General features: G+C 33.6%; 1 protein-coding gene and 1 non-coding gene across 3 annotated transcripts; one reads left to right on the forward strand and one right to left on the reverse strand.

Annotated features, from left to right (window-relative positions):
• Positions 1 to 1,889: 1,889 nt before the first annotated feature.
• TRNAR-ACG (transfer RNA arginine (anticodon ACG)) lies at positions 1,890 to 1,962 on the reverse strand. Its single transcript has one exon. It is a non-coding gene; the product is annotated as a tRNA-Arg (tRNA).
• A 2,635-nt stretch (positions 1,963 to 4,597) lies between these two features.
• On the forward strand, positions 4,598 to 10,141 carry LOC139847068 (uncharacterized). Of its 2 annotated transcripts, XM_071836665.1 has the most exons (14): positions 4,598 to 4,769; positions 5,469 to 5,567; positions 5,658 to 5,757; positions 6,196 to 6,333; positions 6,496 to 6,600; positions 6,716 to 6,915; positions 7,007 to 7,108; positions 7,218 to 7,334; positions 8,420 to 8,476; positions 8,800 to 8,866; positions 9,294 to 9,347; positions 9,457 to 9,531; positions 9,617 to 9,652; positions 9,788 to 10,141. In XM_071836665.1, the coding sequence occupies exons 2-14, from the start codon at positions 5,524 to 5,526 to the stop codon at positions 9,899 to 9,901; spliced, it is 1,209 nt and encodes a 402-aa protein (XP_071692766.1). In that variant the 5' UTR covers positions 4,598 to 4,769; positions 5,469 to 5,523; the 3' UTR covers positions 9,902 to 10,141. The 2 variants fall into 2 exon arrangements, with proteins under 2 accessions (XP_071692766.1, XP_071692767.1); XM_071836666.1 differs by lacking the exon at positions 4,598 to 4,769 and having other exon boundaries at positions 5,329 to 5,567.
• Positions 10,142 to 17,487: the final 7,346 nt, after the last annotated feature.

Here is a 17,487-nt window from a genome sequence, read left to right on the forward strand (position 1 = left end):
TACTTTTCCTTCCAAAAATATTTGATCATCTCAAGTGTCAACCATGAGTAAATTTATTTATTTATACATAAAACTAACAGATCGAGAATATATTTTAATCAAATTTCGTGTTAGAAAAATATATAGTATGAAATAAAAAATATAGAGTATTCTTCTATAGGTTATTAGCTAAAATAATATTTTAAAATTGTTACTGTATGGATCCTTGCTACTATATGTGCCATTAATTGGTACTGCATATGAACAACCTTATATTTTGCGAGTATTATTCAATTTTACGTTTGTGTTTTAGGAGCGACCCGAACCGACCCCATTTGACCCGACACATTCAATATTTTGTGAAAGAAAGTTATCAAATAAATTTTTGGGACCTCATTGGGTTTTGATCCTAGAATCGTCACTAATTATAGTTTTAAACATATAATCAAGGTTGAAAAAGACGCGAGACGGGGCCGAAACGGTAGCGACCTCAAAATGTCGCAACGGAAAAAACGGGGCCGAGACGGGGTCGAAACGGATGTTGACTAATGTTGACTTTTATATATATAAATATATATTTACACATATTTTAGAGCTAAAAAACATTCGTTGACAAGTTTGTACCTATAATTGCTATTAGCGTTAATATAATACAAAATGGAATACTAAACTAAGTCAATTTTGATTGATTTGACCGACTTTTGACCGATTTTAACAGAATTTCTGACTTTTGACCGACGTTAACCCAATTTTTTCTGCATTTGACCTGACTTTTGACCATTGACCAGCTTATAAGAAAACGGGACGGGGTCGAAACGGTTTAGTCACCAAAACGCCGCAACGGGCGTCGAAACGGACACAACGGACGCCGTTTACAACAGTGCATATAATAGTATTCACATTTTACATGTCATTTACGGATAACCACGTTTTATTGTAGTAACGAATGGTAACAAACATCGAGCTGAAAAATAAAATTGAACAAGTCGTTCGATTTACACTCACTTGAATATTTTTGTTAAAACTAGTTGTGGAGCCCTCGCTTCGCGCCGGGGGTTCCGTTTTGAATGCGAGTTAAAAAAAAAATCTTAATCTATTTTGTAAAAAAGAATTTTTTTTTCGACATCTAACATTGAAGGGTTGTTCCTTTTGTGAAAGTTGCTTCTTTTAGCATCCTTTTTTTTTCTAAAAGTTAGTTGATCTATTTTGTAAAAAAGAATGTTTTTCGACATCTTTTGGTAGCATTTAAGGGTTGTTCCTTTTATGAAAGTTGCCTCCTTTATCGTTGAGGAAGAAAAAAAAAAGGTTAGTTGATTTTTTTTGGTAATTTTTTTTTTTTTCGACATCTTTTGGTAACATTGAAGGGTTGGTTCTTTTATGAGAGTTGCTTCTTTTATCGTTGGAGACCAAAAAAAATGTGAAATGATGAAAATACCACTGATTACTATTGATGAATAGTGCGACCGGGTTTTGTCTATATATCGATATATAGATAATGTAGGCTCATAATTTTGTTTTTACAAAAATGATTGGGCTTACTGAAGAATCATTGTTTAAAGCCCAAAAGAAACAGAACCTAAAATAAAGTTGAACAAGTCATTCGATTTACACTTGCTTAAAGATATTTTTTTTTTTTGTTTAAATGTAGGTTAATTTTTTGTCTTCACAAAAATGATTGGGCTAAATGAAGAATCACTGTTTAAAGCCCAAAAGAAAGAGAACCTACAATATAGTTACTGGAGGAAAATTGGGCTACCTAAAGGAGTAAATAATTACTGTTTAAAGCCCAAAAGAAAGAGAACCAACAATATACTAGGGGAAAATTGGGCTACCTAAAGGAGTTAAGTCCTGACAGAATACAAATATTGAAATTTGAAACATCAATAACAAATATTTCAAAAACAAGATACCGACTCTGCTGGGGATCGAACCCAGAATCTCTGGTTTCGTAGACCAGCGCCTTATCCATTGGGCCACAGAGTCGAGTTCTTTACTAATGTTTATATTAACATGTATTATAATAAGCTTTTATCTATGTAATTATTAAACAAGCAAAAATATTACAGGATTGTTACATTAAATAGTTTTAAACAATACGTCATTTAGTTATATATATTAAAATATTATTTTAATAATTTAAATTATAATATGCATATTTTCCAAGAAACTTTATGTTTTCTATATCGTATTCTTTTACCTGTAGTGAACTTAAGGAAAATAAAATAATATCCTACTCAACCGTTTAGTTTCGCCATAGAAAATATAAAGAATGTATTTAGAAATGTAAATGTGCTTATAACCAAGGTTGAAAAAGACGCGGGACGGGGTCAAGATGCTCGGGACTTTAAAACGTCGAGACGGGGTCGAGTCAAATGTTGACTGACGTTGACTTAGACACACACACACACACACACACATTTTAAACCTTTGTTGACCCGTTTGTAAATGTAATCGCTATTATCGTTAATATAATACAAAAAGCAGTGTTGTAAAAGTCGGCCGACTTGGTCGACGCGTCGGCCGATGCGTCGTTTTTTTGAGTTCTCCGTCTCGTTTTTTCTGAAAACGACTCAAAAGACGGTCAAAGCTAAAAGTTCCGTCAAAGTCTGTCAAAGACGGTCAAAGTTGGTCAAAAACGGTCAAAATCAGTCAAATTTTCGTCAAAATGTGATATGTTTTAAAATTAGGGTTTGTTTTCATTTTTTGGACCGCTCTTTTTTCTGTGTCCTTACTGATTATGTACTCGGTAACATTAATTGAGTTTGAAGTTTGATTGTATTTAAATTCAAGTTCTTATTTAAGAAATTTATGGTACATAATCAAATATTTTATACATATATAAATATATATTTAAGAAATTATTAGTAAAGTCAACGTTGGTCAACGACCGATGCGTCCCGTCGCGTCCCCGACTCGGCCGACGCGTCCTTTTTAGGTCTCGACCGATGCGTCCCCGACTCGCGACTTTTACAACCTTGCAAAAAAGTAACACTAAACTACGTCAATTTGACCGAATTTTAATCGATTTTAACTGAATTTTTGACTTTTGACTTGCGTTGACCTGACCTTTCCCGCATTTAACACGAGTTTTGACCGTTGACCGACTTACTAGACGACAAGAAGGGGTCGTGACGGGCTAGTCCCCATAACGTCGTATCGGGCGTTGCAACGGACGCAACGAACGTCATTTACAACTGACCAATACATTAAAAATATACATCATACTACATAAATCTCAGTAGAAAAGAACATACAGTATTTGACTATTTTTAAAACGAAACTGCAGTTCTATATTCGCTGACCTATATAACACGCTTAACAAACCAATAGAAGTCGTTAACCGAACAAGTTGCCAAGTGTACTAACATCATCCACACTTTACTCCAGCATGGCACCAATCAACGAATAGTTTTTGCCACGTGAAAACCAATCATGAGTCATAGTAACGCCAGGCATACGACTTTTTCCATTAATTCTTCATTCCTAAAATCTTATTTTTATGACCCGTCTTATAGATTTTAGAAAAGTCAAATGCATTATTCTTTGACTATTTCTTTGTTTGCCTGTCATAAATATGAAACGATCAAGTGGCATTTACATCCGTTGTTAAAACACATGCTCCATAACAAATGTACATGTACATTATAGAGTAAGGTTTAGTTCCTGTTTAACAATATCATATTCAATTTTTTATTGTAGCATACTTGTTTAAGAATATCATATTCATCTTTAATTGATTAAACTATTACTAACCATTCAATTATAGTCTAGTGTTTGGACTTTGATATCATCACATCACAAGAGGTCCTAGTTATAGACTTCACTAACGTATTTTGGGATGATAATATATATCTTAGAAAATAATTTTGTCATTTTCTTATTAACTTGTTTAATTACTACGAATTATTTGTGAGTGATGATTATCACAATACTATTTTAACCATATACCAGTAAATGTGCATTAGAGTAATGTACATTTACTATTTTAGCCATACACCACTACGAATTATTTGTGTGTGATGATTGAGCTTGGTGTGTTCTTTTACGTTTGGTTGTATGGCTTTTACACCTTCATCGATTTGATGAAGTATTCTCTCTTTATTTTTTTCAGAAGAAACAAAGTAAAAATAAGGTTTTATCACCCTTATTATAGCTGTTAGGTCTCTCTAAGGGTTACTGTCCTTCTGAGTGTCTGTGAAGTCTTGAGTTTGAGTCTCAAAATACAATTAACTTTGCAGTTAGTTATGGAGTTCTATGAAGATATCGCTGTTTGAGCTTGTCATAGGACACTTGTTCATGGTTGTTTTCAAGGGTGACTACATTCAGAGCCTATTTTATGACAGTTATTCGGTTGAACATCCTTAACACGTGTAACTCCAATTTAATATAAATAAAAAAAACTGTTACGGTTTCAAAAACAGAGGATTGCTTTGATTGCATTTATTTATATTTATTTTCACATCCAATCCAAATTAACTTAAACAAGGGACGCTAAAAAGAGCAGTTTTAGGTGGGGTCCGCACAACGCTTATTGGCAGTTCTTGATTTAGCAAATAAAATCAAGCATTAACCGCAAAAAAGCTTCAATTTTTATTCATTTAAAGCAATTAAACTTAAAAACCCTCTATTCCTTTAATCAAAACCCACACATTTGCCCCTTCTTTATGTACCCCAAGCTCCGTTTCACAAAATTTAAGTAACTAATTATTTTGTTAAAAGCTCTTAAACCCATTGTCGTTTCATTAAAATATTTGTGGGTTTCTTCTGTCTGTCTCAAGATCAAATCCCAGGTTTGATTTTTTTTTTTTTTTTTTTTTTAATTGTTTGCCCAACTTCTACTGTGTATTATTTTGTAAAAGAACATAACACAAAAGAGTTGTAGTTGTATGTTTTAAGTAAATAATAATATTATCAAGTTCTTGTTTTTGTAAAGTATTAATCTTTGAACGTTCGCAATACTTTTATTTGACTATTTTGGGGTTAGGGTTTGTGACTTTTATTGTGGATCAAGTTATTACTCAACTTCATATATTGTTGTATTTTTATTATTTTATCAATCTTTTAATTTTTTAAAAAAAATTAAATTTTTAGTCTTTGTAAATATGAGTATTGGTTATGGGAAACCATTTTTTGCATGTAAATTTGGCAATTGTATGCACGTGATTTGTTCAATTGCCTGAAATTAAAGCAACTTTGTGGATGAAATTTGGGAATGAAAGCACATGTATTTTATGGCCATTTCAATTGGTCTTTTGTTATTTTGAATTATTTTTATTTTTATTATATAAGTATGAACTCACAAACCACCTTTTGTTTTCATTGCAACTCTCTTTATTCATATTGTTTTTTTTTTATTGATCTTCATCTTATTGCGAGAAATATTTATTATTTCTATAACTAATACTTAAAGTTGTTTTCTTGTTATTCTTAAAATTCTTAATAAGCAGGAATTTGTGGTTTTCTTGATTATATGTTTTGTATTTGTTCAGGTTTCACTGAATAATGCAAAGGTGCTGCCTTGCAGCTTAATCTGTTTCTGTTAGTATGAATTTTGAAGAAAGTAAAAGGAAGGGGAACTTAACTAAAAGGTCTGTATGATATTTGTTGATAAAGGTATTATTTTTTATAATTATTATTTATGGTTATGGTTATTTATTTTGGAATGATGCAAAGTTCAGGAAACCAAGCGACTGTACAAGGTTTATTGCAACTATTACAGTTGGTGTTCTTTTCGGTTTTTTCATCGGGGCAACATTTCCTGCGTTTTCACCACCAAAGGTATGACCCATTAACTGAATCCTGATTTCGAGCATCGAGTAAACTGTTATTTTCTTGTTAAAAGTGATATATTTCTCATAATTTAGATATCGTTGCAAACTATAGTCTATTTACTTTACTTTGTAATTTCACACGAAAAAATGATAGTTTATGCAAATAATTCGCCAAATGTCCCAAAAACGATGATCTCAATTCACAAAATTTGTTGATTTTGAAGGGTATTATAGTAATTTTACATACAGTCTGATTACTTGCTTGTGATTATGTGTTGAATATGACATTGCAGTTTTTATGAACCTAACCTTTATTACTTTCTATCTTAAACTTGCATGTGTCATGTGATGTATTTGTTCATAGTTGCTCTTTTTTACTTACTACAGTGTCGTATTTGAATTGCTGAATGCAATAACAACTTTTTCGTCGGTCCAAATTTGACAGATCAAATTACTTTCTCCAATCGATACGTATCTTTGGGACAAAAATTCAGGCCACTCTGCACAAACAATTTTAAACGCGATTTCTGTCACGAAGGATAATGTCTCAAAGGAAGCACCGAAACCTGATGATCCGTCAAAGGTATATCCAATATTGCTTACCATTTTCATTTCGTTAGTAAAGTTTACAAATTTAATACAAAAGATCCATATCACCATCATTATATTAAATTGGCTTTATATGTTATACTATATTATATTACTTAAAATCCATTGTTAATAATGTTGATACTTGTTTATGCAGATTTGGGTCGCATCTAACCCTAGAGGCGCAGAACGATTACCTCCAGCTATTATTGCTTCTGAATCGGACTTATATCCTCGCAGATTGTTCGGTAAACCTAGCGAGGTTTGTTTATTTCTTTATACAATCTTAAGTTATAGTATTTGGACATAATGAAATTAGTCATAAAAGGGAAATTATCTTGTCTCATTATTAAGGACTTATATCTTTGCATATGCAGGACTTAACGATCAAACCGAAGTATCTTGTAACTTTTACGGTTGGTGAAAATCAGAAATATCACATTGATAAGGCAGTCAAAAAGTTTTCAGAGAATTTTACTATTCTACTTTTTCATTATGATGGTAAAACAACAGAATGGGATGAATTTGAATGGTCAAAGCATGCCATTCATATAACCGTGTCAAAACAAACAAAATGGTAAGAATTAAGATATTACCGTAGTTGAATCTTTTTCCAGTTTGCGTCTTTGACTTTCTAGTTTGACCACTTTACAATCTTTGCTTTGTAGGTGGTATGCAAAAAGATTCCTTCATCCTGATATTGTTGCACTATATGACTTCATATTTATTTGGGACGAAGATCTCGGGGTTGATAATTTTGATGCTGAAGAGTTAGTGTTTGGAGACAACTAATATTCATTAACTATATTTTGTTCCATTATAATTATTATTATTCAGAGCTAACTATACAACATTTTTGTGAATTTTTTAATGTTTCAGATACATTAAGCTTGTGAGAAAGCATGGATTAGAAATATCGCAGCCGGGTTTGGGTTATGGCAGTCGGGGTTTAACATGGCAAATGACCAAGAGACGTGAAGGTCGTGAAGTTCACAAGTAAGTAGACCACTAATTAAACGTCTCCATTTGTTTTGACATGTTACTATGTTAGTAAAACTGGAAACATGCAGTAATGTGTCAAAATGAGGTAGGGTCAAAATGGGTATATTATGTAGCCGTACAGGTTGGTTTGGTTGACCCGAAACAATATTTGTTCTAATACTTTTAAAGCTATGTGTAATTGTTAGTGTGTTAAACATAATTTACACTAGCTTTACACCCGTGTATACACATGGCTCATTTTAAAAGATACGAAATAATGTTGTTTAAACATTTTTAAAGATAATTGCAAGTAAATATGCTATTGATATTTTTTTTTTTTTTTTTTTAATACATAATTTTTTTTTGTAAGTTAAATAATAAGTATGAGATTATTAACATAAGAAAGGGGCTACATGTAAATGGTTAATAGACTAGTTTATATTGATTTTCTATATTAAAATTAGTATGTAGATACATTAATTAACATGTTCGATTTTCATAATAAATATAAGTTATTTACTGTTAATCACAGTCGTTGAAATCCTATGGTAATTTTATGTGAAAACTTTAGATGGTGTTAGTAGTATTTTTTATTAATTATTTTGTTTACTATGATCATCTTTAAAATAGTTATCTGAATTTATTTATATTTTAAATTATATATTATATCAATATATAAATGTAAATGTATAATATATAATGTAATCATCTCTTAAAATCGAGAATACTATATTAACTAAATTTAATATTTATTGTTAAAAGAAATAAATTCAAAAATATATTTATTTGGAAAATAAAAAAAGTATAAAGATTTTAATAAGTGAGTTAGGAGGTTGTTTCTCTTAAGCATATATTGTATGCGACCTTGACTCATTTCCTTTTAAGTTAATATTTCTGATATAATCCAATTGATCCATTAGGTAAAACATAAACATGAATCTTACAATTCACCAGTAAATGGGTCGAAACTACTACCTTTATGTTTCAGTATGATATTTGGTTCCTTGTTAGCAGAAATAACAGTCTATGGTTGAAGCTGAATTCTTTTTACATGTATTTTAATTTTAATGTATTTAATCTTATCTTTAATATTTTTGTAGAGAAACAAAAGAGAAGCCAGGTTGGTGCAGTGACCCACATTTGCCTCCTTGTGCCGCGTACGTTCAAACTATTCATCTGATAAATTTTTCTGTGAATCACATCACCTTTCTAGTTTCACCAAAAAACAGTTCAATTAGGTTGAAATGGACGTATTCATTTTACATATTGGAACAGAGTACTGCATATTAGCTTAAACATATTTGTAACTACTTACTTTGTTCTGTGAAAATTCAGCACAAAATTATCACATAGTTAATAATGAAAATATTCAACTATAAATGATGACATTAAAAAACCATTGAATTTGAAACGTTCTAGAAAAGAAGCGCTCCAATTTTCATTAAACGGATTGTTTTGACTTGGTTTTGTGTTGGTACAGATTTGTAGAGATCATGGCTCCAGTTTTTTCTCGAGAGGCTTGGCGGTGCGTGTGGCATTTAATTCAGGTACTATTATATGATTAGAGGTGGTAAATCAGTAAATTTTAACTGGTCATTATGGGTAATGTTAGTACAAGTGTGCTTGGTTTGACCGGCAAAAGTTTTTATGTCCAAATCTTTTATTTTAGCCTTTTAATAATAGTTAATATGTCTACCTAATAAATATGATCCCTAAAACCATATCATTGCAAAAAAAAAAAAAAAAAAAAAAAAAGTTACAATAGACTTTGGGGCGCGACTTTCGGCCCATTTTGACATGTTTCCTTGTTACTTTTTAGCTGTCAGACTTATCATAACCAATATATAACCCAAATGGACCTCATTAAAAATTAAATGGGTCGAAATAGCTATTTATAATTGCGATCATATCGTTTTCATGTTATGCAAATCTTCACGTGTGAAATTTGTCTAATCTTTTCATTTGTAATTGTAGAATGATTTGGTCCATGGATGGGGTCTTGATTTTGCTCTCCAGAAATGTGTTGAGGTAATCAACACTTACGTTCTTACTTTTTTAGTTTAATTTCACCCTTTTTCAAGAAATTTAATGATCTGATCAATGTATAATCTTTTTTCATTCCTTTATGACAATGTAGCCTGCACACGACAAAATTGGAGTTGTTGATGCGCAATGGATTGTTCATCAAGGCCTACCTTCGCTCGGTAATCAGGTAATAAACAATTTACAGATTTGCCCTTTTGAGCTTCACTAATTCTGAGATTAACATTTACTAATCTTACTTGTTCTGTTTGCAGGGTACAGGAGAAAATGGGAAACAACCATGGCAAGGGGTATGTATAACAATTTATATACTCCATACTATACATTTTTTTGTAATGTGTTTTAAGAACGCGTTAATGACAGAAAATGTAGATTATAATTGTAGTAAGTTCTGACCTTTTTGGTTGTGCAACTATTGATGTCAGGTGAGAGAGAGATGTCTAAACGAGTGGCAGATGTTTCGAGAGCGTGTAGCAAAGGCAGATAGCGATTATTATAAGTCAATTGGGGTTGACCCTTTGAATATTACGGCGCATTAGCCATTAGCCATATAAATATAAATAGTACCGTTATACCTTATTGTCATTGTTTAGTTGATATCTTTTATAGAGCTAGATGTTCATATTTTCAAAGTATATGATGGTTTAAGAGGCAAGTTATGATATGATGATATGCATACCCTGCCAGAGTCATCAAATCTTTGCCAAAATTTATATAAATAATTCAAGATAATTCACTTTTTTTGCGACAACGTTTTTGATTGTTCTTGGAGCTAGTATGGTCATTTTCTTTTGCTTTGAGGTCGACATTTGAGAATCAAGTGTGTAAAGAATAGTAAAAGCAACTGTTTGATGTGTTTCAAAGATTCGTATGAGATATAACTAGAAAATGTTTTAAAGATCTATACTTATAAGATGAGATGGAATAAGATTCTATTTAACTACATGTTAAATTTTCGATTGTAATATTCAACTTCATACGTTCATGCTTAATATTCGGCCTAACTTGTTAGATAATAATGGCTACCGACATGAGGAACTGGATTCTGATAAACGTTCATCGAAACTCAAGTTCATCCAAAAATTTAAGAATCGATACATTACATTACATTACACTAGTCTAAAATCTAAGTACGAATCTTCTATTTGTACACAAACTTTAATGATTGAAGACTTGTCTGGAGAAAATTGAAAGTCATTTGTACCCCATAAAAACTTTAGTTCATGACTATAAGTATACTTTATGATGTTATAATACTCTCTGTCACAATTTAATTGTCATATCTTTCTTTTTTATGATGTCACAATTTAATAATCCATTTCTACAAATAAATAAGAATAATGAGGTAAAGTTTTTTTATATTCTTACTTTTTGCATGTAAAACAAAAGAATAGGTAAAATGTAAATGATAAAACTATAAAGTAAATAAAAATTATAGTGTGATAATAACATTTATTAATTATGTGTTTTTTGTGTGTGAACTATTATATTGAAACGAACAGAGTACATGATACACAAAATACTTAAAAAAAATTAGTGATGCAGAAATCATCAAATGATGTTAATACCATTAACAGTTACTCATGCATTGTCAAAATAATAATTAATACAATGAAAGATGTCATAAGGATTGAAAAGATGAGGCGCCCACTATATCAAAACAACAAAATCCAATATCACGAAAGTGAGATATGAGGAGGTAATATATAGACAATCATTCTCTTATTCTAGAATAGAGAAAGTCATTTCTACCCAAAGTGAAACAACCTCCTCCATCTCAATGTTCTATGTATCGAAAAATTGCTTCCGACTGAATCTCCGGCCAATAAGTAGGTTTAAAAAAAGTGAAACACCGTGAACATGGTAGAATTAAATTTCTATGAGTTTTAAAACAGCATGAAGTTTAATTTAGGCTGTAAGCGACATTCATATACATTATTAAAATTAAATGTGCATTGAATCATCTTACAATACAATATTTTAAAAACATTTTTGATACTTTATGGCTAAAACCATGTGGTGAAGATTCATCACCAATTTAGAAAAATCCAACCTTATTAAATTTACGGAGTAACTTTTAACAAAGGTTTTGATTCGGCTAATCTTTCCTTTGATAATCTCCTTCGCGGTTGTGTTCCTTCGAATTGTTCCGATTTGGGTGGTCAACTATGGCAAGCGGTTGAATGGATTTGCGGCTACCTTATTTGAAAAAATAGAAACCAAAAAGTTTTTAAGAAGACATCGTGGACTCCTCCGAATGCACTCAGTGAGATTCAAGTCTTGAGCTATGATTAGGTCGCGAAGCGTTGCAAGAAAAGAAAAATCGAATGGCATGATTGGTTACATAATCCTAGATCACTACTTGTATAAGTTGTAAATTTAGTGCGTTTCCTTTCATGTATTTTTAGTTGCCGTAGGATTCTAACTCGGCATCTCTACGCTTTGCGTTGTACGTGTATTGTACCTTGAGATTTTCTTGAGTAATATAATATCTTGCTTTTCAAAAAAAAAAAAAAAACTTTTAACAAAGGTTTATAAAAAAAAAAAATTAAATCAGTGTAATTTTTTTTTTAATCATAATAAACATAACATAAGTAATACTCCGGAATTAGTTTAAAGAAAATTGAAGGCATCCAATCCAATACTGCAATACATTCCGGCGTTTGATGCACTTATACGTAGAATCGGAATAGGAATAAGATCCCCAATACCGGAATCGATTCAATCGCCAAATCCGGTTCCAATTCAAACTGGTAATCATCCAAATTTCACTTCCACCGTATCTCCGCCGTACCTCGATTTCAACCTACCTTTTTCATTATTTTCCTGTTTCAATCCAGGTTTTTTTCTCTTATCTGTTATATGTAAAATGTATTTGTATGTGCGATATATGTATATTATATACGCATATACCTACGAATCAGTATATGTACAGAATTTCTTCTAATTGCTTAGAAACAATGATGTGTAGATTTTAACCTGTTCAATTTCATCGTTGAGGTTCTATAAAGTTTGAATCTATATTATTGACTATTCATGTTTTCCATAGATGTTTGATAACTACATGAAAGTTTTGTTAAAATGCAATCCAAATTTAGATAATATGGAATTAGTAATGTATGTAAAAATCTAGATATTAAAATGTAAAAGAAATATCTAGATATTAATGAGGAAAAATCTAGATGTTAAAATGTAAAAATCTAGATATTTTTATGTGGTAAAAATATCTAGATATTTATCCATGGAAAAATCTAGTGTGTAGAAGTTTTCATGGAGTAGTATAAATATGGGTGGCGATTTCAAGGTGTGAGTAAGTTGTGAAAAGAGTGAGTTGAGAAGTAGAGAAGAAGTAAGAAGTGAGAAGAGTGTGAGTAGAGAACAAAAACTTGTAAGTAAGTAATATTGTAACTGTATTTTGTATTAATAAAAGTGTTCTTTGTTAAGTTTTCCGGTTAAGCCTTAGTTTGTGTTTAAGTTCTTAGTGCACTTGTGTTGTTTTTCTTATATGGCCGGCTCTGCCGCCTAAGTGATACATAGTCGATTATACCGCCTGAACGATATATGGTCGACACTGTCACCTAAGTATTATTGTGCACTAAGGATTTATAAAATTAAAGGCTAACCAACGTCAAAGTGTTGATGTATTGAGTCTAGTATAGTCTAGATCCTCTATAGTGGGTGTGTTGGGCTCGTCGAAGCAAACCAACAATTGGTATCAGAGCTGGTCGTTCGGGACCATTGCTAGTGGAGGTACTCATCGGTAAACGTTGGACGTTTATATCGTCTTGTTAACACCAAGGCTCTAAGGGAGATTCTGTCGGAGCACAGTTAGGAACTGTGAAAGCTCATCGGTCTGGGACCAAGCTTACAGGACGTTGGACGTCATAATGGCAGATCTTGCAAGTACGAGCAGTGGAATCAAGAGTCTCAATAACCACAACTATGGTTATTGGCGGACTTGCATAGAATCCTACCTACAAGGACAAGATTTATGAAAAATAGTTGCTGGCAGTGACACAACGCCTCCACCGAAAGAAAATGTCGAAGCCTTGAGAAAATGGAACATCAAGGCCGGGAAGGCTTTATTTATATTGAAGACTACAATCGAGGAGGATCTATTGGAGCACATCCGTGACGAGAAAACACCAAAGGCAGCTTGGGAAACTTTTGAAAAATTATTTTCAAAGAAGAATGAAGCACGCCTCCAGCTCTTGGAAAATGAACTCGCAGGTATCTCACAAGGAAGTCTATCTATTTCTCAGTATTTCACCAAGGTGAAATCTATTTGTCGTGAGATATCTCAACTTGCTCCTGAAGAGAAAGTGAGTGATGCAAGGATGAAGAGAATTATCATCCACGGCTTAAGGTCCGAGTATAATGGATTTATAGCCGCTGTGAGAGGATGGCCTACTCAACCATCATTAATAGAGCTGGAGAATTTATTGGCTAATCAAGAGGCATTAGCCAAGCAGATGAATGAAGTAACCATAAAAGACGGAGAAGATGCACTCTTCACCAATAAGAAGAAATCAACATCTCGAAGACAAGAGGCGATGAAAGAAAGTAAGACATATGGGTGGAAGGGTCACCCAAAATCAAAAGGCAACGCTTCAAGGGGAGCTCAACAAGGAAGAAGAGATCATCGCCAACAATACGGGGAAAATGATAAGAGAAAGAATGGTGAATGCTTCAATTGTGGCAAGAAGGGTCATTTTGCTCGAGATTGTAGATTCCCCAGAAGGCGAACTTTCGAAGGAAATGTGGCCGCCGCAAGAGATGAGAAGAAAGAGGTCACATTCGAAGCATCCATTAATGAGGAAACTTGGGATGCAGAAGCAGGACTCTCCGCTGAAGCTGACATGGATGATCAAGCTCTTGCAGCAACCTTAAAGTCAACAATAAACTATAAAGATGATTGGATCATCGATTCTGGGTGCTCAAATCATATGACCAATGATGAGACGAAGCTGCAAGAAATGGATGATTACAAAGGAAAGAGAGTCGTGTTGACAGCCGACAATTCAAGGTTGTCTATTTCTCACATTGGAAAGACAATAATTCCAAATGAATGCGACTCTCAAAAGCTCCAACTCGAGAAGGTGTATCTTGTCCCTAGCATAAAGAAGAATTTACTATCAGTACCACAATTGACAGCAGAAGGGAATTATATGCTCTTTGGACCAGAAGATGTGTCCGTATTCAAGAGAGTGAAGGTGGTTGGCAATCCAATTATGTAAGGAAGAAGAATAGAGTCGGTCTATGTATTATCTGCTGAAACAGCTTATGTGGATAAGACTCGAAAGAATGAGATGGCTGATCTGTGGCATGAACGTCTTGGGCATGTGGGATACAATAAGTTAAAGGAGATGATGGTGAAACGCATAGTAAATGGGCTTTCTCAAATTGATATCCGAACAGATACAATATGTGCTGGATGTCAATTTGGAAAATCTCACCAATTGCCATTCAAGGAGTCACAACATCAGTCCAAGACACCACTAGAGCTCATACACTCAGACGTCTTTGGCCCAGTGAAACAAACATCACTTGGAGGAATGAAGTATATGGTGACATTCATTGATGACTTCTCAAGGTATGTATGGGTTTACTTCATGAAGGAAAATTCGGAGACTTTTCAGAAGTTTAAAGAGTTCAAGAAGAAGATAGAAAGTGAGCTCAATAATAAGATTAGGTGCTTACGTACAGATAATGGAGGAGAATATTTATCAACCGAGTTCAATATCTATCTTGAGAAGCACAAGATCAGAAGGCAATTAACTTGCCCTAATACTCCACAACAGAATGGAGTGGCAGAACGTAAGAATCGTCATCTTGCTGAAACCAGTCGAAGTATGCTTCATGGTAAGAATGTACCAGGAATATTTTGGGCCGAATGTATGAGGACGGCTTCATACGTGATTAACAGACTCCCACAAACAAAGTTGGGATATATTTCACCATATGAAAGATTATGGAAGATCAAGCCAACCGTCAACCATCTCAAGGTTTTTGGATGTGTATGCTACGTCTTCGTACCAGATCATCTACGAAGCAAATTTGATAAGAAGGCAATTCGGTGCATTTTTGTCGGTTATGATGAATCAAGAAAAGGATGGAGATGTTGTGATCCAAATACTGGAAAGTGTCATACTTCAAGAATGTGGTATTTGATGAAGCTTCTTCATGGTGGTCACCTCAAAAGATAGAGCTTCCAGAATCTCATGGATTAGAAGAAGTTCCAGAAGAGAAAGAAGAACATAAAGAGCACATATCGGATCCAATTAAAGAAGGAGATGGATCATACTCTAAGGAAACGAGTCCATGGAAAACTGGGGTACATCAATCTACATCCGAGGAGGTTCGTCCAAGCCAAATGGATGCCGAGGAGCATGTACAAGAATTACGGAGATCAACAAGGCCGAGGCAACCTAATCCGAGGTATGTCAATGCTGCTCATGTGGATGAATCAATACCTATTGAGCCTTCCACTTATGAAGAAGCAGCACAAAGTCAAGAATGGCGGAAAGCAATGGAAGAAGAAATTAATGCACTAACAGAAAATCAGACATGGAGTTTAATTCCAAAGCCAAAAGATGTAAAACCAATATCTTGTAAATGGGTTTACAAGGTGAAGACTCGATCAGATGGCTCCATTGAAAGGTATAAAGCTCGACTTGTTGCTAGAGGTTTTTCTCAACAATATGGGCTGAATTATGAAGAAACATTTAGTCCAGTGGCGAAGATCACAACAATTCGAGCTCTACTAGCTTTAGCCGCTAGCAAATCTTGGAAGTTGTGGCAGATGGATGTCAAGAACGCTTTCTTACATGGAGAACTTGACAAAGACATTTATATGGAGCAACCAAGAGGCTTTGAGAACAAGTTCCATCCTGACCATGTCTGCAAATTAAAGAAAGCACTATACGGCTTGAAGCAGGCTCCAAGAGCTTGGTACGGGAAGATTGGCGAGTTCTTGGTACAAAGTGGGTTCACAGTTGCTCCTTCAGATTCTAGTTTATTTGTGAAACAAAATCAAGGAAAACTAGCCATAGTGCTAGTATATGTGGATGACTTAATCATCACGGAGATCACTATGAGGAGATCCAAAGAACAAAAGAGAATCTGTCTATCAGATTTCATATGAAGGAGCTTGGAGAACTCAAACATTTTCTTGGACTCGAAATAGAGCAGAAAAGAGAAGGATTATTTCTGGGACAACAGAAATATGCGCGAGATCTTTTACAAAAGTACAGAATGCTTAATTGCAAACCTATCTCAACTCCGATGGATCCGAATACAAAACTACGAGCAGATGAAGGAAAAAGTCTTCAAGATGTTACCATGTATCGAAAGATGGTCGGAAGTCTTATTTATCTCACACTAAGCCGGCCAGACATATCTTATGCAGTTGGAGTGGTTAGTCGATACATGAGCAATCCGAAGAAGCCTCACCTTGATGTTGTACGACGCATCTTAAGGTATGTTAAAGGCACTATTAACTTTGGCATTTTGTACAAGAAAACAAAAGAATGTCACGTGACTGGATATTGTGACGCTGATTACGCTGGAGACTATGATACACGACGGTCAATAACTGGATACATGTTTAGTCTTGGATCGGGAGTAATATCATGGTGCAGCAAGGGACAACCAACAGTATCCTTGTCAAGCACTGAAGCAGAATATCGATCGGCGGCATCAGCAACACAAGAAATTATGTGGTTGAAGCAACTAATGGAAGATCTACATCAATCAGCAGATTATCAAGTAAAGCTTTTCTGCGATAACCTATCAGCTATACGTCTAGCAGAAAATCCAGTCTTTCATGCGAGAACAAAGCATATAGAAGTGCACTATCACTATGTTCGCGAAAAGGTTCTTGAAGGGGAGATCAATATGGTGCAAACAAAGACAGATGAACAGGTTGCAGATATATTCACCAAGAGCCTAAGTAAACCGAAGTTTACAAAATTCAGAGAAGCACTTGGAATGGTCTGCAAGACATCGTTGGAAGAAAATTTGCATTGAGGGAGAGTGTTAAAATGCAATGCAAATTTAGATAATATGGAATTAGTAATGTATGTAAATATCTAGATATTAAAATGTAAAAGAAATATCTAGATAT

This window comes from Rutidosis leptorrhynchoides, chromosome 5, assembly GCF_046630445.1.
Source record: "Rutidosis leptorrhynchoides isolate AG116_Rl617_1_P2 chromosome 5, CSIRO_AGI_Rlap_v1, whole genome shotgun sequence".
Taxonomy (NCBI): domain Eukaryota; kingdom Viridiplantae; phylum Streptophyta; class Magnoliopsida; order Asterales; family Asteraceae; genus Rutidosis; species Rutidosis leptorrhynchoides.

Bases quoted from the DNA above. Each gene is read 5' to 3' on its own strand.
- LOC139847068 (XM_071836665.1), top strand. From the start codon at position 5,524: ATGAATTTTGAAGAAAGTAAAAGGAAGGGGAACTTAACTAAAAG. The intron at 7,109-7,217 runs GTTAGTGTTTGG...TTAATGTTTCAG, and splicing joins GATAATTTTGATGCTGAAGA to ATACATTAAGCTTGTGAGAA. The intron at 8,477-8,799 runs GTACGTTCAAAC...GTGTTGGTACAG, and splicing joins CATTTGCCTCCTTGTGCCGC to ATTTGTAGAGATCATGGCTC.